Here is a 26,694-nt window from a genome sequence, read left to right as displayed (position 1 = left end):
CATTTTCCATTTCTCAGCTCCGGTTCATGAGCAAATTTGGGCAGTCTCCAGCATCCCAGAGAAATTGAATGACCAGGAAATTAATCATTGTTTTGAGATTATTCTAATGCTCTTGAATTTATAGATTGGATTCAGTTAACTTTAGTCACTGCTCCTTTTCTAAATATAACTGTTCTACTCTGCTGCATTATGGTCTACTGCAACTGCTATCACAGACACTACATACAATATGTAGGTCAACTAACAAAATTTAAACCAATTTAAAACTGAATTCAAAATGGTTTTTTTCATTTATGGGATGAGTGTGTCCTTAGCTGGGCCAGCATTTATTTCCCACTCCTCTTCTCTCCCTGAAGAAAGTGCTGCTAAGCTGTCTTCATGAATGCTTTGTCTAGTTTCCTGATGAAGGGCTCCTGCCCAAAACACCAATTTTTCTGCTCCTCGGATGCTGCCTGACCTGCTGTGCTTTTCCAGCACGACTCTAATCTTGACCCGTCTTCATGAATCGCCAAATCCATTTGGTGCAAGTAGACCCATGATGTTAGAGAAGGAGTTCTAGGATTTTGATCCTTTTTACTAAAGGAAATTACAAATCAGGATGGCAAGTGGCTTGGATGAGAACTTGGTGTTGGTGGTGTTCCCATTCACCTGCTGCCCTTGTGCTTGTCTTACATACTCCTGCTACTGCGTGTCAGTAGTGGACAGAATGAATACTTGTAGATGTGGTGTCAATCAATCATACTGCTTTGTCTGCTGGTGTCAAGCTTCTTACATGTTATTGAAGCTATTCTCACCCAGTTTTCCATGATACTTGTGATTTGTGTCTAGTAGATAGCGGACAGGATTTGGGGACTTGGGAGGCAAGCTACTCCCTATGGGATCCTGGGTCACCTTAAATGATTTTGCAGTTACAGCATTTATGTAGTTATTCAAGTTCAGTTTTGGTCAACAGTAACCCTCATGATGCTGATAATGGGGGAATACAATGATGGAAGTACCACAAATGTTCCTCTTGCAGAACGTGGGAGGGAAGGGTCATCACTAGTGTCCCTGCTGACTTCATCTGTGGAAATTTTTATTTGCATATTTTTTACCTATGATATTTGTATCACTAATCGTCACAGGTGAGGTGCCAGAAGGCTGGAGGTTGACTAATGTGGTTCTACTATTTAAGAAAGGTGATAAGGACAAGCAAGAGAATTATAGACCAATGAGCCTGAAGTCGGTGGTGGGCAGATTGTTGGAGGGAATCCTGAGGGACAGGATTTACACTTATTTGGAAGGGCAAGGACTGATTAGGGATAGTTAACATAGCTTTGTGTGTGGGAAATCATGTCTCATGAACGTGATCTATATGGACTTCAGTAAGGCATTTGACAAGGCTGGGAGTCTGGTTAGCAAGGTTAGATCTCATGGAATACAAGGAGAGCTAGCCATTTGCATACGAGACTGGCTTGAAGGTACAAGACAGAGGGTGGTGATGGAGGGTTGCTTTTCAGACTGGAGGCCTATGACCAGCAGAGTGCCACAAGGATCGGTGCCAGGTCCACTACTTTTCATCATTTATGTAAATGATTTGGATGTGAACATCGGAGATAGAGTTAGTAAGTTTGCAGATGACACCAAAATTGGAGGTGTAGTGGACAGCAAAGAAGGTTACCACGGATTACAATAGAATAGTGATCAGACGGGCCGAGGAGTGGCAGATAGAGTTAATTTAGATAAATGCGAGGTGCTGCATTTTGGGAAAGCAAATCTTAGCAGGACTTATACACTTAATGGTAAGGTCCTAGGGAGTGTTGCTGAACAAAGAGACCTTGGAGTACAGGTTCATAGCTCCTTGAAAGTAGTCTCAAGTAGATAGGATAGTGAAGGCAGCGTTTGGTATGCTTTCCTTTATTGGTCAAAGTATTGAGTACAAGACTTGGGAGATCGCGTTGCGGCTGTACAGGACATTGGTTAGGCCACTTTTGGAATACTGTATGCAAATCAGGTCTCCTTCCTATCAGAAGGATGTTGGGAAACTTGAAAGGGCTCAGAAAAAAGAGTTAAGGATGTTGCCAGGGTTGGACGTTTTGAGCTACAGGGAGAGGCTGAACAGGCTGGGGCTATTTTCCCTGGAGCATCGGAGGCTGAGGGGTGACCTTATTGAGATTTACAAAATTATGAGGGGCATGGATAGGGTAATTAGGCAAAGTCTTTTCCCTGGGATCAGGGAGTCCAGAACTAGAAGGCATAGGTTTAGGGTGAGAGGGGAAAGATATAAAAGAGACCTAAAGGACAACTTTTTCACACAGAGGGTGGTACGTGTATGGAATGAGCTGCCAGAGGAAGTGGTGGAGGCTGGTACAATTGCAACATTTAAGAGGCATTTGGAGGAGTATATAAATAGGAAGGGTTTAGAGGGATATGGGCTGGGTGCTGGCAGGTGGGACTAGATTGGGTTGGGATAGCTTGTCAGCATGGTCAGGTTGGACCGAAGCGTCTGTTTCCATGCTGTACATCTCTATGACTCTATAACTTGCAGCATGGGTTGGTACCTGGAGCTTCAATGTGGTGGCCATTTCAGAGATATGGATAGAGCAGGGACAGGAATGGTTGTTGCAAGTTCTGGGACTTAGATGTTTCAGCAAGACCAGAGAAGATGGTAAGAGAGGGGAAGGTGTGGCATTGTTATTCAAGGACAGCACTACGGTGACAGAAAGGGGACATGAGAAGTCGTTGGCAGATAGTATCAAGGAAAACCCTAAAGCCATTCCTATCAGTAATAAAAGAATGACTAGAGTAAGATTAGGGCCAATCAAGGATAGCAGTGGAAAGTTGTGTTCAGAGTCCAAGGAGATAAGAGAAGCATTACATAAATATTTTTCGTCAGTATTCACACTGGGAAAAAAATGTTGTTGAGGTGTATACTAAGATAGAGGCTACGAGACTACACGGGATTGAGGTTCACAAGGAGGATGTGTTAGAAATTGTGAAATGTCTAAAAATAGAAAAGTCCCCTGGGCCAGATGAGATTTATCCTAGGATTCTATAGGAAGCCAGGAAGGAAATTGTCAAGCCTTTGGCTTTGATCTTTATGTCATCATTGTCTACAGGAATAGTGCCAGAAGACCAGAGGATAGCAAATGTTGTCCCCTTGTTCAAGAAGGGGAGTAGAAACAACCCTGGAAATTATAGACCAGTGAGCTTTTCTTTGGTTGTGGGTAAAGTGTAGGAAAATGTTATAAGAGATAGCATTTATAATCATCCAAAAAAGGATGAAGTTAATTAAGGATAGTCAGCACGTTTTTGAGAAGAGTAGGCTATGCCTCACAAACCTTAGAGTTCTTTGAGGTGACCAAACAGGCGGATGAGCGTAAAGTGATTGATGTGGTTATATGAATTTCAGTAAGGCATTTGATAAATTTCCCCACGGTAGGCTATTGCACAAAATAGGTAAAAACAATGACTGCAGATGCTGGAAACCAGATTTTGGATTAGTGGTGCTGGAAGAGCACAGCAGTTCAGGCAGCATCCGAGGAGCAGGAAACTCGACGTTTCGGGCAAAAGCCCTTCAATCAGGAAAAGCCCTTCATTGCACAAAATACAGAGGCATGGGACGGAGGGTGATTTAGCAGTTTTGGTTCAGAAATTGGCTAGCTGAAAGACAGAGGGTGTATACAGTTCTGGTCACTGCATTATAGGAAGGATGTGGAAGCTTTGGAAGGGTTTAGAGGAGATCTACTAAGATGTTGCCTTGTATGGAGAGAAGGTCTTATGAGGAAAGGCTGAGGGACTTGAGGCTGTTTTTATTAGAGAGAAGGTTGAGGGTCACTTAATTGACATATATAAGATAAATCAGAGGATTAGATAGGGCGGACAGTGAGAGCCTTTTTCTTCGATGGCAATGGCTAGCATGAGGGGACATAATTTTAAATTGAGGAGTGATAGATATAGGACAGATGTCAGAGATGGTTTCTTTACTCAGAGTAGTGGGGGGCATGGAACACTCTGCCAGCAACAGTAGTAGACTGACCAACTTTAAGTGCATTTAAATGGTTATTGGATAAACATGAATGAAAATGGAATAGCGTAGAATAGATAGGCTTCAGATTGGTTCCACAGGCCGACTCAACATCTAAGGCTGAAGGGCCTGTACTGTACTGTAATATTTTAAATGTAAAGGAACAATGGTTAGATTTTGGAGACAGTCACTGCTGGCATTTGTGTGGCATAAAACATTGTCAGCCCAAAATTTGATAGTGTCCAGACCTTGCTGCATTTGGACATGGACTGCTTCAGTCACTGAGGAAGTATGAATGGTGCTGAACATTCTGCAATCAAAGAACATCGCCACTTCTGACCTTATGATGGAGGGAAGGTCACTGATTAAGTAACTAAAGATCATTGGTCCTTGGACACTACTCTGAGGAACTCCTGCAAAGAACTCCAGCTGCTGAGATGGCTGACTTCCAAAAACAAAACAATCATTTCTCTTTGTTCTAGGTTTGATTCCAATCAGCAGTGATTTTCTCCCCCGCTAATTCCCATTGACTCCTTGATGCCACACTCATATCAAGGTGATATCAAAGGCAGTCACTTTCAGCTCAACTTTGGAATTCAGCTCTTTTGAACAGTTAAGCACTAGAGGAATCCAAACCAAGCACAGAACAGGTTACTGCTAAGAAAGGTGATACTTGGTAACACTGTTGATTACTCCTCCATCACTATACTAAGGATTGAAAGTAGACTGATGGAAAAGTATTTTCCAAAGGTAGATCAGTTCTCCTTTTCACGTATAGGATATACTTGAAAACGCAGATACCAGTATTATAGCTATACTGGAACATTTTGACTAAGGACATGGCAAGTTCCACAGCACATGCCTTTCGTACTATTGCTGAATAGCCATCAGGGCCCATAGCCTTTTCAGTACCCAGTGTCTCTAGCCATTGCTTGATATCATGTGGAGTGCATTGCATTAGCTGAATATAGGCATGTTTGGCCCTGGGGAACTCAGGAGGAGACAGAGGTGGATTATCCACTTCTGGATGAAGGTTTCAGTCTCATATTCTGCACCTGAGTTACTTAATTTCCATTACCACTTACAATCGGATGAGAGTCAATGGGAAAACTCAGATCTGATCCTTTGCTTTGTAATCACTTGCTCTAGCTCTATCACTTGCTGCTTACACTGTGTGGCATGCAGATAGTCTTGTTGTGTAACCTCACCAGGTTGACACCTCATTTTTAGGTATGTCTGATGCTGTTCCTAGCATGCCTTCCTGGACTTTTTATTGCGCCATGGTTGATTGTCGGGTTTGATGATAATGATAGAGCTAGGATTGTCTTGAAGTACAATTCTGCTGTAGCTTCTGGCTCACTGAGCCTCTTAATTGTTCAAACTTGAGTTGCTAGATCTGTTCAAAGTCATTTAGTACAATGATCATGCCCCAAACTCGATGGAGGGTACCCTCAATCTAAACATGGACTTCATCTTCACAAGGACTGTGCAGCGGTGGCCCTTACTATCATGGACAGATGCATTTGTGGTAGGCACATTGGTCTGGATGAAGTCAAATGTGTTCTACGTTCATCAGCTGTCACACCACTGGGCACAAACTCAGACCAGCGCTTTAGGGCTCAACTAAGTTAGCCAACAGTGGTGCTGTCAAACATTCCTGACGGTGGACATCAAAATCCCCTAGAGTACATTCTCTGCCCTTGCCAACTTCAATGCTTTTCCTCAGAGTGGTGATCACCACAGAGAAGTAAAAGGACATCAGCTGGGTAGGGGGAAGAGTAGAGAGGAGGGCAAGGTCAGTATGTGCTAATCAGCAGGTAGCTTCCTTGCCACATAAGACTTGACGCTATGGGTCTTCATGGGATAAGATCATATATGAACTAGGTACAGGAGTAGGCCATTGACCCCTGGAGTCTGCACGTCATTCAACTGGATCATGGCTGATCTGATATTCCTCTTGTTCACTTTCCTGCTCCTTCCCCCAACTTGCAATTCTCCTATGATCAAGAATCGCTGCCTTAAATAACACCAAGGATTTAGCCCCCCCACAGCTCAGTGTGCCAAGAAGCTCCAAAGACACACAACCCTCAGAACAAAGTCTTAAACCTGTGTCCATTAGTTCTAAGACTATGCAGAGTCAATCACAAGTATATATCACTGTACCACCACTCCTACTGGGTCTGTCCTGCTGGATAGTGTTGTCTTGGACACAGTCAACCTCAGAGTTATGCCTTACATTCACTGTTACACAGCTCTCCCAGTTTTGACTTTAAATTCCTGATGTTAGCAAAGATGACTTTGCAAGGTGACAGGGCTGTGTCTTCCATTACAGTTTCTGATGCCTTAGATGATACCAGATAATATCTGGTTTCATTCCTTTTATTTTGAAACCTACCAGCAGTTGGTAAAACTGAACAGCTTGGTCAACTAAAAATTATGGGTCAACCACATTACTTTGATCTGGAGTCACACATAGGCCAGATCAGAGAAGGAAGGCACTGAACCAGATTTTTAAAAAAAAAATATGACAGTCAACAATAGTTTTGTAGTCATCATTAGATTTTAAATTCCAGATCTTTATGGAATTCAAATTCCGCCATGTAGGATTCAAACCCAGATTCCGGGAACATATCTTGGAGTATCTGGATTACTACTCTGACAATACCACTGGACCACTACTGCCTCCAAAATAAATTATTTTAAATCAACCTGTTTAAGAGATGTTCTGACATCAGAGGCAGATGGGACGTTAAAATCAGGCCTCCTAGCTCAGAGGTTGGGACAGTACCTCAGTGCAACAGCCCTCCTCCTTTAAAGTATCAGCTTTTCCATCTTACAACAGTGCTATTCTTTTGGAGATTTTCACACTGCAACATTACAGGGACAAATGGCTGAGAACAAGGCAAGTCATAATACATCTCGCATTTATTAATCATATAAAAATTTTCTTACCTCACACTCTTGTTCCCGGGCAGAACACGACTCACTGTCATCTTCGGATTCAGACCCAAATTCATCTCCTGAGTTTGTAGCAAATGTGTCATATTTGTCTTGTTGCTGTCCCTGGTCACTTTCAAGCTCCTCAATACCTGAGCTGCTGGAACACACGGAATTTCCAGTATCATATGCAAATGGGCACTTTAAAGAGCTATAGGTAGACTCAGGTAGCTGTGATGAAGACGAGGTATAGTGCAGTAGGAAAGAACTCTGATTGCTTCCTTCAAGGCTTTGGCAAGGCTCTGTCGAAAATTGTGGGCACTGAGAAATTCTCTCCAAATTGAACTGCCCTGAGCAACTTTTCTCTTTCACTAAAGATTCAGTCTCACAGCTAGACTGTGCACCACAAAGTTCACTCCAGAATCCTTTTGCTAAATGTTCTGCCACCTCTCTTTCCACAGTGCTTCGCCCGCTGGAGACTGCATTGGGATTCTCTCGTCTTTGAGAATAACCTGAGCTAAAAATAACAGATTTTCTCTCAGAGTCTCCAATTGTTCTTTCTGAACACCTTGGCTGATCACATTCCTGACTAATTTCAAGCTTAGTTTCTTCAATACTTGCAACAGTGCTGTTCTTTTGGAGATTTTCACACTGCAACATTACAGGGACAAATGGCTGAGAACAAGGCAAGTCATAATGCTCTCCAACGCAACGTTGTTGAATACCTGAGATATTTTGTGATGATGGCCCTTGTGTTACCTCAGCTGTAGAACCTTGTGCTAATGGACAGCTTATATTCATTTGATTCTTCACTTCGATTTTCTCTTCATTGCAGACTCCAGCCTCCCCTTCCATTGATGTGCTGTCACTATCCTTTTCAATGAGCTTTGCACGTTCATCTTCCGAATCAAAAGTGAATGTCAAGTTTTGACAAGATTCAATTTGCTGCAATGAAGAATTTGGCAATGACAAATTATTACCCCATGATGTCAGTCGTTCTTTCCCACAGGCTAACTGAAACTTTCGGTACTTAGGACAAAGAGATGAACTAGCCCATCCAGTCTGTTTCAAACAGGAGTAGTTGACTTCAGTGGTTTCATTTTGAACTTTTGGACAAATTTTCCCAACTTCAATGCATTTACGCAATTTAGGACAAGGACTCTTGGGATTTTCAGATTCAAGAAATTCTTCCACATCATCATCAGCTTCTGAATTTTCATTGTCACCAACAGGGATTTTTAGATTGGTTTTCTGACAATGAGATGTACAACATGCCTTTCTCAAAAATCCTGCATGATCTCTCTCCTTTCCAAAAAGTCTGGCTTGAAGAAAGTTGAAACACGTTTTTTCAATATTATGGATTCCAAGAAATTCTACACTTCTACAGACATCCAATACATTTTCTTTGTTCAAAAGAAGTTTGGCAGTGTATGCAAACTGAAGAAGTGGTGCAAAACCTTTAACTGTAACCTGATAAAACAATAAAATAACCAGTTAAGAAATCTTAATTTCAGTACACAGAAGTTCCCATTTAAAATAAGGCAAAAATAGGATTTTCTTCAATAATTTTATATTTATAAAGCCAAAGTGCACTTGACATACTGTACTAGCCCACTGACAATTATTTATTACAAAGTGATCTTACAGCAAGTCAGCGTACTTGAAAAACTACTTCTAAGTGAATGAAACTGAATCTATCTTTGACCAATTAAAAAAATTCCCCATGTTTTACGGAGCAAAACTTGTTTGGAACATGAAATCAAAAGCATGAATCACATCAGACACCTTTAAAATGCCTAAAATATAGATTCCTTCAAAGGAGAGAGAGTTGCTCAAAAGGTGCCAACAATAAAATGTATACTGACATTTCCAAAAACTGCAAGTTAGAACTTATTCTCAAAACTCATCAAACTAGTTCTTAAAAAAAAACTGCTAACTATAAAATACTTCGCAGTCTTAATATACAGCACATAATCTGGGTAAAAATTACGAGTGTGGGGGTCTTAATTTCAATCGCTAACCTTCACAGAAAACAAACAAAGCCACAGTAAACAAAAGTAATAACTAATTTTTCTCAGTGTAAATCTTTTTGTAAAACTACATTCCATAGCAGTTCAAATTGGAAGTTACTCAAATGTGAATACAACTAAATTTCTTTCCATACAGCACCTAATTGATGTACCTCAAATACAACATGCAATATTACAATATTTACACCAAGATAAAGAAATCACCAAGAAGGGTTTTATACAGTTTCCAACCCCTCAGTATATTATGCAGCTTGAGCTTGGAGTGTCCTTTCCCCACTAAGCAAGGCAGTACTTTGGAGAGTTTTGAGAAGATTTGTAGCTCAGGTTGTAAGTATGCTCGCTGAGCTGGAAGGTTTGTTTTCAGATGTTTCGGCACCATACGAAGTAACACCAGTGAGCTCCGGTGAAGTACTGACGTTATGGCTTGCTTTCTAGGTTTATTTGGGTTGGTGATGTAGTTTATGCTGTGGTGTCATTTCCTGTGTTGGTGATGTCATTTCAGGGGGTGATAGATGGGATCCAAATCAACATGTTTGTTGACAGAGTTCCAGTTGACATTCTGCAAGTGACATCACCACAGGAAATGACATCACCTACCCAGGAAACCTAAACACACAACACCAGTGCTTCACTGGAGGCTCACTGATGATGTTACCTAGTATAGTGAAGAAACGTCAGAAAACGAACCTTCCAGCTCAGCGAACAAAACTATATCCATAATATTTTAGACTCCAATTGTGTTTGTCTCTGGGAGAAATATACAATATTTCTACCCATTAGGATGCCAATATTGCACAATATTCAACAAATAAACCAGGATACTAAAACCCAATCAAGTTTGAACTTATTGTGTTGCCAATATCAAAGCAATGAGAAAATCCAATGTTTGAGAATATAAAATGTGGGCATTTTGAAAATTTGTCAGAGTGCAACTGCCGTCGAGCCAGAAATGCATAGAGAGCTAACGTGTTGCTCTCCAAAAAATTAGGAAATACTCCCTATCAAAATGTACCTTTGCATATGAAACATATTCAGTAAAAAGACAGACAAGGACCCAGGGAGATCTTCATCCGGAAGAAGATAGATATGGAAGACGACAGTGGCTGTGTGGTTTTGAAGTTAATTTGATGTAACTTTAATAATTGTCTTATTGGAACAGCATATTGTTATAGAGTTGAAGGCAAACAATGAGCAGGTAAGACAAAGGGGGGGGTTAGAGTTATGAATAGTTGTTCAATGTTCACTTTTAGAATTAAAAATAAATTTATTTTCTTTAAATAATGGAATTTGGGAGTTCTCGGGCACTCATATTTTAACAGATTACGAGGAGAGGTGAGCTTTTCTGGGTGTTTGGTTTAATTAACAGAGGGGCTCACTTCCATGTCGTAACAATACTAAATAAGTTCTAGTCTTCTTACTCAAACATGAATACCCCCATGCTATAATCTGAAAAGCAGGGAGTTCACCTATTTTCCTGCCCCACATCTATCCCTCAATCAACATCTATAACAAATGGTTTGATCACCTATGTCAGTAGTTTTTAAACCAGGGTCCATGACAGAGTTAGGCCCAAAAGGTGGTGCTGTGGACAACAGCAAATGAATGAACATGAGCCAGAAGCTGCTCTTTTACCCTCGTGTTTTTTTTCTGTATGCTCTCAATGCTTCTGGGCTTCCAGTACTTGCTGCCAGTTCTATTCTTCCAAGAGTCCATCCTTAGGAGAAACTTATGCTAAGTGAGTATATCCTCTCACTTTAACTTGAAGTAAATATCTGCCTTCCTAAAAGCATTATTAAAACATTTGTTACCCACAGGAAATAACACTATGACTATTATTATGCAGTACTGCAACTTAGATGAGGGCCTGAAATTACTCCATTTTTCAATAACTTGAAAAGCACAAAGCTTTGACGCAGTTGTTTGTTTGCAAATTGCCTCAGTTTCCTTTGCTTTGATTTATTGTAGTCACATGTAAGTGTAGTCCACACTGTAAGTAATCTAATCTAATCTAATCTAAACATGCACTAGGTACAGTGGAAAGCTTTGTTTTGCAAGCAGTACAGACAGATCATAGCAAACAAAGAAATACAAATCGTAGGATGCTTAGAGCAAGACATACAGGTTACACTGCACAGGAGGTGCACAAAGCAAGATCAACATTATTTGAATTTAGAGACTCCAATCATCAGTCAAATAGCGGCACTAAACGAAGCTTTCCTTGAACTTACTGGTGCTTGTGTTCAAGCTTCTGTAACTTCTGCCTGACAGAAGAAGTTGTAAGAGAGCATTACCGGGATGGAAGGGGTCTTAGATGATGATGTTGGCAACCTCTCTGCTGCATAAGTAGTATAAATGGACTCCATGGATGGGAGGCTGGCTTCCATGATGGTCTGGGCTGTGCACACAACCTTCTTACAGTCCCAGGCAGAGCAGTTGCTGTACCATGCCATTATGTACCTAAATAGTATGCTTTCTATGGTGTATCTGTAAGAGCTGGTAAGAGTCCTTATGGACATGTTGAATTTCTTAACCCGGCTGAGGAAGCAGAGGCATTGTTCCTTCTACGTGGAGTCCAGGACAGGTTGTCGATTTTCATCAATCCTAGAAAGGTGAACACTCAACTCTCTCAACCTCTGCTCCGTTTATATAGACAGGGACATGTTCTCCTCCTTTCTTTCTGAAGCCCTTGTACTCAGTTCTTTTATTTTGCCGACATTGAGAGAGAAGTTGTTATCACTGCACCACGATGTCAAGCCCTCTATTGTCTTTCTGTATTCTGACTCATTGTTTGATATCCGTCCTACCAAGATGATGTCATCAGCAAACTACACCAGGGGTTCGCAACCTTGGGTTATTAAGAAAGGTTCGGACATGATGTGCACATGGCCTCTGTCTATGATGTGATTTTTCAACATTTCTGTGAATTACCGGGGCTGCTCATCATTAGGGAATGGATCAAGATAGACACTGCTACCTAGGGACAGCTCAAACAAATGTAATTATAGACTTATCACATTTTGCATTATTGCAATTCTTTGCTTTAAATCACTATGAGGCCCTGAGGGCTCCTCACCCTTAGCTACACACAAAAGTAAAGAAGTGAAGCATGAACTATTCCCCTTCGGTTTGAGGCTTGTGTTTGGTTCTGGTGCGCAAAGTAGGGAGAGTTAAACTGTTGCTCAGGTTTATCCTTTTGTATTGGATTTCTCAATGCTACAATTGAAAGGGAACACATTAAGGGAGAATAATGCAAAAGTTCACATTCTGTTGGCCTACAAGGAATTGCAACAAATAAGAACATCAACATACCTCCTCAAAGCAAAATACTGCCATTTCTAAGCAAAATTGAAGAGGATGAATGTTTTTAATCTTTAAATCCAGTGCTATTTCCAGGTTCATTCATGACTAACTACAACATGGGAAACACAAAAACCTAATTGAGGTGGTGTTCATCTTGGGAGATATTCTCCATCTTGATTACTCTATCACAGCTTTGCCCAGATGATTTCTTCAGTGAAATAAGTTCATTTTTATACCAGAAATTCAATGAATAACTTGGCATAGATCCGGTAAATGGAGTTCAGGTCTGCACATCTCAACAAAATAGTTGCTCAAAATAAGAAAGTTTTGCATTAAAATAAAAATTATCAATAAATACAGAATTCTTTTTTTTAAAATGCAAACATTTCTATACCAAAGGGAATTGGTGGAGATTTCATAATCCAGTAGAAAGCTACAGGAGTAAAACATCACAAACTTGTTCCACAAAGCAAATTTCAAAAATACTTAGCTAAAAAATGCTTTGGGATGTTCTGAGGTCATGAAACACATTTTACAAATGCAAGTTGTTCTTCATATCTCTAGTATTTATAGTTTAAATAAAAAACAAAATTTACTTACCTCAATGGCCCAGAAATTGCTGGAGCAACTCAGTTACAGCAAATGACATGAGGTGGATTTTAAACCTTACCCTTTAAACCAAGTTATAGTTGTAACACACCTTGCTCGAAGTGTGAAAAGAGATTGGTACAGCGAGGTTATGCAAGTTTCTTGTGAACACTGAACCCAATGGGCTATTTTCTTAACCGAAGAATTTTAGAAATAAAAAGTAGCAAACTGAACAATGGAGAAAAAGAATGAATTTGACAAAGAGAAAAGGAAATAATGAAACAAAGACAAATAATGAGAAAAAATAATACATTGAGTGAAAGAGACGAAAAATTGGGGAAAAACAAACAAAAAATATAAAACCTTCACAACTCCTTCAATTGTTCCCTTTATCGCACAAATCTAGCAAGTTTTTACCCTCATGAGATGGTCAATGTCAAATTTCCTTTTTTGCAAAACTGATGATGGACAAGCAATGAAAATCTAACATTGATAATGGTGGGAGTGGTGAACTCAAACTTGTTTTCCAGCAATTTCTGCATCTTTAGTGCCTTTTGTATTCATGCTAAATTTAAAAAAAAACAAAATTCCAAAATGTGAAAATGACATACCACAGATGGCCCAAGGTAACAAGTCAATGCTCTGAAAAGTTGGGCATTTTTTTATATAAAGTGGTTGAGAGAAAGTGGGTTTGATGAGGAACAAATGTTAGCACTGTTTGAAGGAGGAGCTATCTCTCCAGTCAAAAAAATTCCAGTGACTACAGCATGCTGGCTGATAGTGTCAGGTAACGGAAATTTTACTTCATAATTACCAAAATATTTGAAGAGGACAGAGTAGTAGATGTTGTTTACTTTGACTTTTTCAAGCCTTTGACAAGGTTCCGTGCGATAGACTAGGTTACATGAGATTCAGGGTGAGCTTGTCAATTGAATACAAAATTGGCTGAACAGTAGGAGACAGAGAGTAATGGTGCAGGACTGGAGGCCTGTGACCAGTGGTGTTCCACAGGGATCAGTTATGGGTCTTCTTTTGTTTGTCATTTTACACAAATAATTTGGATGAGAATATAGAAGCCACGGTTGGTAAACTTGCAGACAACACCAAAATTGGTGGCATAGTAGACATTGAAGAAGTTTTTCTAAAATTACAAAAGAGACCTTGATCAAAGGGTCAATGGGCTGAAAAATGGCAAATGAAGTTCAATTTGGCTAAATGCAAGGTATTGCATTTTGATTCAATAGCAGGGGCAGGACTTACACAATTAAAAATTGGACCTTGGGTAATGTTGAAGAACAGAGGGACCTAGGGGTTCAGGCACATAATTCTTTACTTTGAAGTTTGTATCACATATAGACATTTAACCGCCCGCAGGTGGTCAAAAAGTCAGTTAGCATGCTTATCTTCATTACGCAAAAGGACTGAGTATAGGAATTGGGAATTCATGTTGAAGTTTTACAGGACATTGGTGAAGTCTCGTCTGGAATACTGCGCCTTGTTCAGGCCATCCTGTTATAGGAAAGGATATTATTAAGCTAGACGGGGCTCAGAAGAAATTTACCAAGATGTTGTTGGGAATGGAGGGCGTGAGTTATAAAGAAAGGCTGGATAGGCAGAGACATTTTTCACTGGAGCACAGGAGGATGGGAGGTGACCTTATAGAGGTTTTAGAAAATGATCATGAAGTTAGCTTTATGGCAGCTATCTTTTCTCTAAAATGGGGATTTTAAGATTGAGGGCTTTTTTTAAAAAGGTGAGAGGAGAGAGATTTTTAAAAAGACATGTGGGGCAATGTTTTACATAGAGGGTAGTTTGCATGTGGAATGAACTTCCTAAGGAAGTGGTGGATGTGGGTACGTTTATAACATTTAAAAGACATTTGGATAAGTACATGAATAGAAAAGGTTTGGTGGGATATGGGCCAGGAGCAGGTAGGTAGGGCTAATTTAGTTTGGAATTCTATTTGGCATGGACCAATTGGATTGAAAGGTCAGTTTCTGTGCCATATGATTCTATAACCTTCATTGCAAAATACGCAATTGCTTTAATAGTGGGCTTCAACATCACTCGGACAAACTGCTTTCTGACAACCCATTAATTTGAGGGTGAGAGTTAAAATGTAGTAAAGAAATAAAAGTTTCATTAAATTGACTGCAGACAAGAAATAATCCATGTGACATTTTATGAATTCCTTATTTGGAAATAGAACCAGTCTGACTCATGATTGGAATACAGACAGACTCTAACCTCACACCTTTTTTTCAAATATAAAATCTTAAATTATTTCGGGAATATGATTTCAAAGAAGTGCTGGGATTTGCATTTTAATGAATCGAAACATGCAACTCATTCTAAAAGATGAAGACTCAACAGCAATCTAGGTTTGGTCACTATATCATATCAATTGCCTGATATTATGATCTTGTGCTATAAATTCTGTTTCTTATGACCCTGCCCCACTAGCTACCTAACAAAGGAACAGTGCTCCGAAAGCTTGTACTTCCAAATAAACCTGTTGGACAATAACGTGGTGTTGTGTGATTTTTAACTTTGTCCACCCCAGTCCAACACTAGCACCTCCTCATCATACTTACGCAATGTTAGAGGATGATGTCGTCGTCAGAAATACAATTCTTCCTTAACTTCCTCTCAGCTGGGGAAGGAACCAAAAAAGCCCAAATACCAGCCAAGATTTCCACTGCTAACCAACACAAAGTGATCTTTCTCTGCAGCGAGAAATATTTCTCAAAGCCTTTAACATAGGGAAGGCAAACACTACTAAGCAGTTACAAGAGTCAGAGGACAGCACTAAAAGCAGCTCAAAAATTAGATTTGAAGCAACTTTAAAAGCAGAGAAACAATTTAGTGCTGCAATTTAGTGAGGAAATTCCAGAGACATTAAGGATGAGCAGGCTAAGGAGGGTGAAATCAGGAGACTAAAATGAATAGTGAAAGGGTATCTGCAAATAAGGTTGAAGATTCTGAACTCTCTCAATCCTTCATCTCTTAAAAAAAATTGTCAGACTGCTTGCCTAACAATCACAGTTGAACAAGGATGAACTGGGATCCTCAGACCCCATGTGTCATACTTGACCGCTATATGAGCTCTCAACTACAAAAAAAGCGCTAAGACCACTTATTTCCACCTCAACTCATCTGGTGTTTTAACACCTCACCTATGCTTTTGTTACCTCTAAACTGGACTATTCCAACACAGACTTGCCCCGGACAGGTGCCATACTAGGATTGATTTTTTTTTAATCCCGTGGCAACCCTCGGCTTGGTGGCAATCTTGTATGATTGGTAAGCTTACCATCTCTGATCATGCTCCAGTGTACTTGTTGTTTAAGATTAAGGACACTGTCCGAGACACTGGTGAATAGATCCCTTTATCCTTAAGGAGAGCAAGTTTGTGGAGTATTTCTCTAATAAATACAGGGAGTTTCTAGACATTAATTCAGGCACGGCTAGTAGCCCGCCCGTTCTTTGGGAAACTGCTAAATCTTATGCCAAAGAGTTAGTTATTTCCTATTCCACCAGTAGGGTAAACATCAACTTCTGCTCGAAGCACAGTTGAAGGCAACAGAGAAGGGTTACTCTGACAGACCCTTGTTGGCTAAGCTACAGAGGATCACAGCGCCTCGGTCTGCATTGAATTCCATACTCACGCAGACAGCAAAGAAGGAGGAGATGGCTTTTGCAAAACAAAGACTGTTTCAGCACAATGACAAACCAGGCAAGTACTTAGCGTATCTTGCCAGGAAAATAAAGAGTGCCCCCTCAATCTATTACATCGATCAGGGAAGATGCTGGAAACCTAACCTATGATTCAAAAAGATGAACGTGGCATTTCAGAGATTTTACTCTGAATTAAACCAGTCTGAAAGTTGAGGATGGTTGGGTTAGGATTGAGTCTTTTTTTTCAAGAATCTGGAGTTTCCGGGTTTAACCCCTGAACCCTTTTCTCAATGCCCCTTTACCAGAGCAAGAGGTGCAGGAGACTATGAAGCAGCTTTAGACTGGAAAGGCGCCTGGTCCTGATGGACTCCCCAGCAAATTTTATAAGGCATTTATAAACATATTGTCAGGCCCAATGCTCAAAGTGTTTAATGACTCAGTCATGTTCGCCCCCTGCCATCTCGAAGAGAGACAAATATCTCTCTTATTCTTTAAAACAAAAAGGGAAAGCACCGGACGACTGTGCTTCTAATAGGCCCATTTCACTTTTAAATGTTGATTTTAAAATCCTTTCCAAGACTCTTGCATTAAGGCTGGAAACTGTGTTGCCTTCTATTATTAAAGAGGACAAGATGGACTTTATAAAAGGGCCACAGATCTTCCAATAATGTTAGGAGGTTGCTTAATGTAATTCAAGCATGTCATCTTTACAGGGATTGGTGATCTCTCCAGATGCAGAGAAGGCATTTGACCGGGTCGAGTGGCCGTACCTTTTTTTATAGTCTAGAGCGGTTTGGCTTTATAAGATGGGTAAACGTTCTCCATAGTGACCCTCTTGCGTTGGTTCTCACCAACGGGGTGCGATCAAGCAATTTTAGTATTTTTAGGCGCAGCGGACAGGGCTGCCCCCTTTAGCCACATTGGTGATTGAGCCGCCAGCAGAAGCTGAGGGATTCTAATATATCGGATCCAAAAGTGGGGCCAAATCACATAAGATTTCGTTGTACATGGATGATGTCCTCACCTTTTTGTCAATCCAAGCAGTTTTGGTGCCTTGTCTGATACAACATATCAATTCGCTTGGCACTTTTTCAGGTTACAAGATCAATTTTACAAAATCAGAGGCTATGCCTATGGGTGGTCTTATTAAAATACTAGGCTTTAAGGACGAATCGCGATTCCCTTTGAAGTGGCAACAAGGGGGTTTTCTTTATTTGGGTATATTCATTACTGCAGTTTTTGATCACCTGTTTAAAGCTAATTTTGTTCATTTATTCAACAAAATCAAACGAGATTTTTGAAGACGGGAGGCACTGCTGGTTTCTTGGGTTAGGTCATATAGCCCACATTAAAATGAACATTTCCACCCCCCCCCCCCCCCCCCCCCCCCAATCTATTGTATCCTATGTGAATGGTCCCCTTTATTTTCACTAGGCAAACATTCAAGGGACTGAACGACCGGTTCAGCTCTTTAATCTGGCATCGTAAGCAGCCCCTTAAGTTAGCTAATTGTAATTGCCTCATGGACTTAGGGGGCGTGGGGGTTTGTAGTGGGGCGTGGGGGGCGGGGGGGGGGGGGGAATGGATGGATCTCCCAGACATAAATAACCATCAACTAAGCTCACTTTTATTTATGAGTGACTGGGCTTGTGGGGACCCTCTTTCAATATGGTGAGACATGGAAACTTCTCATGCAAGATGCCCTCTTTAACATAGAACATTACAGCGCAAGAGAGGCCCTTTGGCCCTCGATGTTGACCCAACCAGTCATGCTCATCTAGCCTACACTATTCCATGTACGCCCTTATGTTTGCCCAATGATGATGTAAATGCACTTAAAGTTGGTGAATCTATTACCATTGAAGGCAAAGCATTCCATACCCTTACTACTCTCAGAGTAAAGAAACTACCTCTGACATCTGTCCTATATCTATCACCCCTCAATTTAAAGTTATGCCCCCTCGTGCTTGCTGTCAACATACTTGGAAAAAGGCTCTCCCTGTCCACCCTACCTAACCCTCTGATTATCTTACACGACTCTATTAAGTCGCCTCTCAACCTTCTTCTTTCCAACGAAAACAGCCTCAAATCCCTCAGCCTTTTCTCGTAAGACCTCCCCTCCATACCAGGAAACATCCTAGTAAATCTCCTCTGCACCCTTTCCAAAGATTCCACATCCTTTCTTATAATGCGGTGACCAGAACTGTACATAATACTCCAATTGCGGCCGCACCAGAGTTTTGTACAGCTGTAGCACAACCTCATGGTTCCGGAACTCGATCCCTCTATTAATAAAAGCTAAAACACTGTATGCCTTCTTAACAACCCTGTCAACCTGGGTGGCAACTTTCAAGAATCTGTGCACCTGGACACCGAAATCTCTCTGCTCATCAACACTACCAAGAATCTTACCATTAGCCCAATACTTTGCATTCTGGTTACTCCGACCAAAGTGAATCACTTCACACTTGTCCGCATTAAACTCCATTTGCCACCTCTCAGCCCAGCTCTGCAGCATATCTATATCTCTCTGTAACCTACAGCATCCTTCGTTACTATCCACAACTCCACCGACCTTAGTGTCGTCTGTGAATTTACTAACCCACCCTTCTATGCCCTCATCCAGGTCGTTTATAAAAATGACGAAACGCAGTGGTCCCAACACCGACCTGTGTGGTACACCACTGCTAAGTGGACTCCAGGATGAACATTTCCCATCAACCATCACCCTCTGTCTTCTTTCAGCAAGCCAATTACTGATCCAAACTGCTATATCTCCCACAATCCCATTCCTCCACATTTTGTACAATAGCCTACTGTGGAAAACCTTATCGAACGCTTTGCTGAAATCCATATACACCACATCAACTGGTTTACTCTCATCTACCTGTTTGGTCACCTTCTCAAAGAACTCAATAAGATTTGAGAGGCACAACCTACCCTTCACAAAATAGTGCTGACTATCCCTAATCAAAAATTATTCTATTCTAGGTGATTATAAATCCTATCTCTTATAACCTTTTCCAGCACTTTACCAACAACTGAAATAAGACTCGCTGGTCTATAATTACCAGCGTTGTCTCTACTCCCCTTCTTGAACAGGGCAACTATATTTGCTTTCCTCCAGTCTTTTGGCACTATTCCCGAAGACAATGACGATTTAAAGATCAATGTCAAAGGCTCGACAATCTCCTCCCTGACTTCCCAGAGGATCCTAGGATAAATCCCATCCGGCCCAGGGGACTTATCTATTTTCACACTTTGCAGGATTTCTAATACCTCTTCCTTGTGAACCTCAATCACACCTAGTCTAGTAGCCCTTATCTCAGTATTCTCCTCGACAACATCAAGACAAAAGTTCCCTGATTAATCCACAAAAGGTATAATTTGTACCTCTAAAACTCAATATGATCAAACAAAAATGTCAAGAAAGGGAAGAAGAAACTTTGAAGGTCAGGGAGGAGCTACTGCAAGTTCTTAGTTGTTTAAACATCTGGAAGTTTGCTCTCAGAAGAGATGGAATGATGGTTACATACTGATCAGGTTTATGGCATAGCCACTTGAAACTTAGGTGTGTGTAGAAGATGGCTACGCACAGGATCCTTACAGTCAACAAGATACAGTACACAGTGTCAAAAAGGTGTGATGCTGTCAAAGCACAGCTGGACAGGCAGCAACTGAGAAGAGTTGATGCTTTGAGCATAAGCTCTTTGGAGCTTATGCTCAAAATATCGACTCTTGGTCCTTAAGTACTGTCTGACTGGCTTTGCTTTTTCAGCGCCACACGTTTTGGCTCTGATCTCCACCATAAGCAGTCCTCACTTTCTCCAAGATACAGTACAGTAGTCGCTGTGGTTATCCCAAGAAATGGACTAGTACAACAATAGTTTAAGAATTTGGATTCAAAAGGGGTGACCCAGTTAATTTTTTAGAAAAAAAGTGAGTGACCATGAAGGCATAAGTTTGTCAGAAAAACACAATGATGTATTTACTAACGTCCTTTAGGGCAGAAAGGAATTTAGGGTGCTTCACGGCTGCCAAAAAGCAAATGGAGCTCCATGACAATCATTGGTACTTCGAAATCCAAAAAACTCTTGGGTCACTGAGTATTGCATGTATCAAATACAATCAAAGAAATCAATTGAAATTAATGTATTGTGTCAGATTTGAGGGATGGAATAAAATGGATATGACAATTAAATCAACTCATCTTGGACATCTATATCAAGAATTTTTTTAAATAGAAATCAGTATTTGTCCAATAAATCCTAAGCACCCCACATACTGTTTGTCACAATACTACACTTATGTACACAAAACAAAAATCATTTTCTGAAAGAACATCTTCAAAACTAAACACAACACAAGGGAACAACTGTTGCTGCTGTTATGATCTTGGCTAATGGAAACACTGGTCAAGATACATCCCAGAGTGAAACCTGACTTTACGGTCAGAATTTTAATTTTTGGTGTTGGTTGGTCACTGAACATTTTCATCAAGGATACCAAGTTTAAAAAAAACATAAATACATTACATGAGAACAAAAAACCTGCACAACTTGAAAAGGATCTCAACATAAACCTGCTGTGGACCAGGCCAGACCCCTTCCAATATTTCAAGAAACGTAGCCCTGACGCTAACTTTGCTACTTGTTTTAAACAGGTGCAACATGAATATTCCAGGAGGGATGCAGTTGGTCAAACCACTTCGTTTTAAACAAAACAGAATTTATTTACAAGATTACCAAATGAAACACAAAAGAAAACAGAATACTGAATAACTTAACCTATCCAAAAATCCAACAGATCATCCCAACCTAATGCTGTTCCAAACACTTGCGACAATCCCCATAAACACCCCTTGGCACAAAAGGTAAAATTAAACACTGTTTTACAGTAGAGAAAGGAGGATCAACATGGACCAGTGTCTTTGGGTCCAGCAGCTTGAACATCTGCCTGACTGCTTTCAGGGAATAGCCGGACCAGAGAAGAGCTGAGCTGGGAGAACTGGTACTCCCCGTTCATTGTACAAGTTTTTGTTTAACTGGAAAGCCTTTTGCCTGAGGCAGTATTGTTAGCTATAATCTGATTGGCCCGAAAACCGATCTAAACCCAGACTTTTCAGAACCTGGGTTTTTACTAACTTACAGAAAAAAAGCAAACCAAGGACAACATAACCTTGTTAAAAGGAGCAGTATCATCACAAACCACAAAACAAAAATACATCTTTTTTCAAGTATTGTCATTACGTTACAACATGGGGACAGTAAGCCAAACCAAATTCACCTCCCTCTCCCTATTTGCACGACAGTAAAAACTAAAACAATCAATGACCCTCAAGTTGCTCTAAATGGTTCTTAACCAGACTTTACAAATAACATATCAAACACTAAATTTGTACGTAAGCAAAAATTAATAATTATTAATACCGTAACTTTAGCAAAGCAAAACTAAACAAGCTAATCTAATTAATGTCTATGATTTAAACTCAATCTTCTTTGAACATATCCCTAATCTCATAGCTAGAAAGACAGCCAGACATCGCAATCAAGGGACAAATTAAAATAAAACCAAAAGTCGTAATTGGCCAGTTTACTCAGTTTCTTATGCATGCTATTGAAATAGGAGCAGGAATAGGTAATCTGGCCTCTCTAGTTTGTTTTGCCATTCAAGATGATCATGACTGTTTTTTTCCCTACTGGGCAGGGAATTGCACAGATTCACAAGCCTTTTGAAGTTGTTCCTCCTCGATTCAGTCCTAAAATCTGCTCCCCCTTGTTTAGAGGCTATGCCCCTTTGTTCTAGTTTCACCTGCCAGTGGAAGCAATCTATTCCCTTCATATGCACCTCCCCATTCTTCACAAATTCCAATTATTTTTGTCCCAGTCTATTCAATCTCTTTAGTATCATAGACACATGGGATTATATTTTGATTTATTTCAGAAGACACTGTTCAATGCAAGTAGCTTTCAGTAAACTCAGAAATATTCACTTATTTCTTATGACTGGGACTGTATTCTCCAAACTTTCAGCAAGACAATGGAAAGATAACTGGATACACAACCAAACTCCTTCTCATAGCTTTCATAGCCACAGTCTAAAGACCCTAGTCCAAACCAAGTTCAAACTTTGGTTTTTCTTTTTTTCCCCAGCATGCTCTTTTTTTAGACCGGTTTGCACGAGCTCTCTGTGGTGGACCTTTTTAATAGCCAAACATCTCTCAGCCTGTGAACACTGTATAATGCACCTCTAGAGCTGAAACATGTAGAGAGTGTTCTCAAAACAATAATCATCCTGCAAATAAACATACCAGTTGGTTTGTTCCATCCTTTTTATAAAAAAGAAAAAAGTTGCTGCTCACATTCCAAAGATCAGCTTCAATTCACAGCTGACATTTCCAATCAAAATAAGAATAAAAATAAAAATAATGAAGGTCACAACACATTTCAGATACTCAATCCCAGAGAAATATCACTCCTAGTTTAACTCTAATTCCTTATGAACTACTTCGTTCAAGTTTTCCTCCTTGAACTGCAGAAACAGTGTTAAGGCTCCTTTCAAGTTTGGATGGCCTGAACCTCCTTTCAATTCTGAGGACCTGGATTACCTTTCAGCTCTGACAGCCAAGAAACATCTGTAAATCATCACAAACTGGAGACACTATAAGCTGAAAACTATCCTGCTGCTAGAATGAAACTGTTCACAGCTCCTTTTTACTTTCTATATTTCTGAAACCTAGAAATTGGAACATAGCACAAATGGAACATTGGAATTTCTATTAAAAATTATGACTGACAGAAGTGAATTTAAATGTGCAAAGTATTTCATTCTCCATAAAATAGACACAAGACTTTTCAATTATTTCAGAATCATTCACTTTTGGTCTTCAAAGCACTGATTTTACAGATCCCTTTCTATGCAGGAAGGAAACAGCAACAGCATGCCCAGGGAATACCAGAAGCATTTTGATAGTTACATGTTACACCAATGCAAGTCCAGAACTGGCAGCGTAAGTAGAATAAGTTGGAAAAGAAGAAGAGAGTTGCAGGTCTCTGAAATCAGAACTTTTTTTTGCTGCTAATGGAAATTGGACACTTGGGAGAACCAATGGAGGATAGATGCATATAATAAAATAGTAGCATGCCCTCCAGCCATTTTAGGACCATATTTATTACCTTTTTGTCAGGGCACTCCTTTGCTTGAGCAACCAGAAACAACATGCCAGAAAAGGCAAAAGATCAGGAATATAACTTTCCAATTTATTAGCATGATATTGCCTCCACTGCAGTTGCATAAATGTAGGTCACAGTGTGCCTCAACAGAATACACCCAGGAATTCTAGGATAATGTGAAAAAGTGGCACAACTCCAGTGATTCTGGTCTCCATTCTTCCTAGTCCACAGAATAATCAGCACTAGATGTAAAAGCCAGGATGACCAACAGATTAAGCTAGTGCCAAAAGTTACATATAAAAAGTACATACAGTGAACCATCTAATAAAATTATCAGAACTACAAATTACTTCCATTCACTCTTCACATTACCTCTTCAGGAAGTGTGACAAGCATGTTAAGATCTTTTTTCCATGCCACTGTTGACAGAAAATAATCACTGCAGGCTGCAAGCACTGAACGATGGGCACGAAAGGTCTTGTTTTCTACAACCACAGTCACATCACAAAAGAGATCTTGTTTCCTTTGATCATTGAGACTCAGTAGAACACTGGTACTGTGTACAGAAGACTCGTAGGAATAAACCAAAGTGTCGCTCTTTTCGTTTACCGACATTCTGTCTCATACCTGGTAAAATAAATACAAATCAATCACGTGATGGATTATTTGAAAAAAATTTAAATTGTAGAATTCATGTGATTAAATTTACTCAATCAAGAAAGAATTCAAATATCTCCAACCTTAAAATTTGATAACCGCCTGCTGTACAGCTTTCAAAAGATAGAAATAATATCCATTTCCTATTTATTAAGGCCAATAATACAAAGCTTGCTTAACAGTTTTAATGTCCCTGGCTATATTTCTAGCCATGACTAAGCTATAAGCACTTAAACAAGTTTGCTATTCATCTTGCATTAATATGATTCATAAGATCATGTGTTAAAAATTGTAAAACCAACTTGGTAACCAATTACTACAACATACATTTTGCAAAATCACAGAACAAAGTAAATTATTAGTCATTTCAAACATAGTAGCCAACAACTGAACTCTTGCAAGAACCATTAAATTATTCAAGTCGGATCAATATATACTGAGGAGTTTGCACTGATCACAAGCAACAAATAGAGCATAAAATAGGCCCAAAAAACTGCATCCACTCTAACGTTTTTGGCAAAAAATAAAATTTTACTTTCGAGAAATCCTTGCCATATTTAAGACTGGATGCTAAATACAGTTTGATCAATACAAATGAAAAATAAAACGTTATTTTAAAATCAATGTCAATACACTATCTCTTCCCAAACGGTTTTTAAATGGGTGAAATTGATTAGCTGCCTTGGTTGGTTGCACAATCACCCAGATCAGACGGGTAAAATTCCAGTCCTGCTCCATGACAAGAAGCACTTGAGCAGAAGGATCAAAAGTCAGTCAATGAAGTGTCATTTCAGTTTAGCATTGAGATAGTACTGGACTGTCAAAGGTGACAACTTTCAGCTGAGGAGTTAAACCAAAATCTCCTAGACACTGTTAAGGTGAATGTCAAAGATACCATGGCACTATTTCAAAGATGAGCCTGGGAGACATCCTCAGTATCCTGCCAAAATATATCCAACGATCAACAGAACAAAAATAGTTTATATGATCATTATCATATTGCTGCTTGTTATAAATAGTTGTACCTAAATTGGAATGTAGGAAAAGCCCAACCAATGACTACACTTCAAAAGTACCCCTTAGGCCTATTGGAAAGATGTTGTGAAACTTGAAATGGTTCAGAAAAGATTTACAAGGATGTTGCCAGGGTTGGAGGATTTGAGCAATTCGGAGAGGCTGAACAGGCTGGGGCTGTTTTCCCTGAAGCGTCGGAGGAGGAGGGGTTTCCTTATAGAGGTTTACAAAATCATGAGGGGCATTGATTCGGATAAATAGATAGTCTTTTCCCTGGCGTGGGGGGAGTCCAGAACTAGAGGGCATGGGTTTAGGGTGAGAGGGGAAAGATATAAAAGAGACCCAAAGGTAACGTTTTCATGCAGAGGTTGGTACATGTATGGAATGAGCTGCCAGAGGAAGCGGTGGAGGCTGGTACAATTGCAACATTTAAAAGCCAGTTGGATGGGTATATGAATATAAAGGGTTGAGGGATATGGGCCGGGTTGGGTTGGGATATCTGTTCGGCATGGAGGGGTTGGACCGAAGGGTCTGTTTCCATGCTGTACATCTCTATGACTTAAAAACACTTGGAGACATGTAGTGGTCATGCAAAAAGCTACATGAAACAGTAATGATGTAACAGGATTACAGTAGAGTAAAAGGTAGCAACAAAGACATGAGGGAGGAACTGGTCAGCGCGGATAGGAAGGACAGCTTGTAGCAGGGAACACCATGTAATGGCAGGATTTTCTGGGCTAATCAATCAAGGAGGCACTGCTGAAATTCATCCCAAGGAAGAAGAAACATACGAAGAGAGGACAAGGCAACCATGGCTGACAAGGGAAGTCACAGGTGGCATAAAAGCAGAAGAGAAAAAGCATACAATGTGGTGAAGAATAGTGGGGGAAGTCAGAGGATTGGGAAGCCTTTGAAAACCAGCAGTGGATACCAAAAAAAGCAATAAGGGGGAAAGAGGATGAAACATGATGGTAAGGTAGCTAGTCATGACAAAAGAAGATTGCAACAGCTTTTATTTAGAAACAAAAGAGGTGAGAGAGGGGCAAGAGTGGACAGTGAGGTAAGAGTTTAAAAATGAGACTGCAGTAGTAGTGGGGGTCAAAGAAATGGCAGAGGAACTGATTAGGCACTTTCCATCAGTTTTCACAGTGGAAGACATCTGCAGCATACGAGAACTTCAAAAGGAATCGGGGGCAGAGGGGAGAGTAGTGGCCATGAAGGAGAAGGTGCTGGGAAAGCTGAATGGTCTGAAGGTGGATAAATCACCTGCTCCAGAATGACTACACCCCAGAGCTTTGAAGGACACAGCTGA

General features: G+C 40.2%; 1 protein-coding gene across 6 annotated transcripts in view; it reads right to left on the bottom strand.

Moving 5' to 3' along the window:
- The window catches only part of LOC140486189 (transcription regulator protein BACH1-like), a 79,792-nt gene that overhangs the window by 10,533 nt on the left and 42,565 nt on the right, over positions 1-26,694 (bottom strand). For all 6 annotated transcript variants that reach the window (XM_072584966.1, XM_072584962.1, XM_072584961.1 and 3 more), the window contains 2 exons: positions 24,084-24,338; positions 6,959-8,413 (listed from right to left, as the gene is read on the bottom strand). In XM_072584966.1, the coding sequence (XP_072441067.1) occupies positions 6,959-8,413; positions 24,084-24,326 (1,698 nt within the window). In that variant the 5' untranslated portion in view covers positions 24,327-24,338. The remainder of the gene's footprint in view (positions 1-6,958; positions 8,414-24,083; positions 24,339-26,694) is intronic.

This window comes from Chiloscyllium punctatum, chromosome 15, assembly GCF_047496795.1.
Source record: "Chiloscyllium punctatum isolate Juve2018m chromosome 15, sChiPun1.3, whole genome shotgun sequence".
Taxonomy (NCBI): domain Eukaryota; kingdom Metazoa; phylum Chordata; class Chondrichthyes; order Orectolobiformes; family Hemiscylliidae; genus Chiloscyllium; species Chiloscyllium punctatum.
Note: the sequence above shows the minus strand (reverse complement) of the source record. Positions and strands in the feature narration are given on the sequence as shown.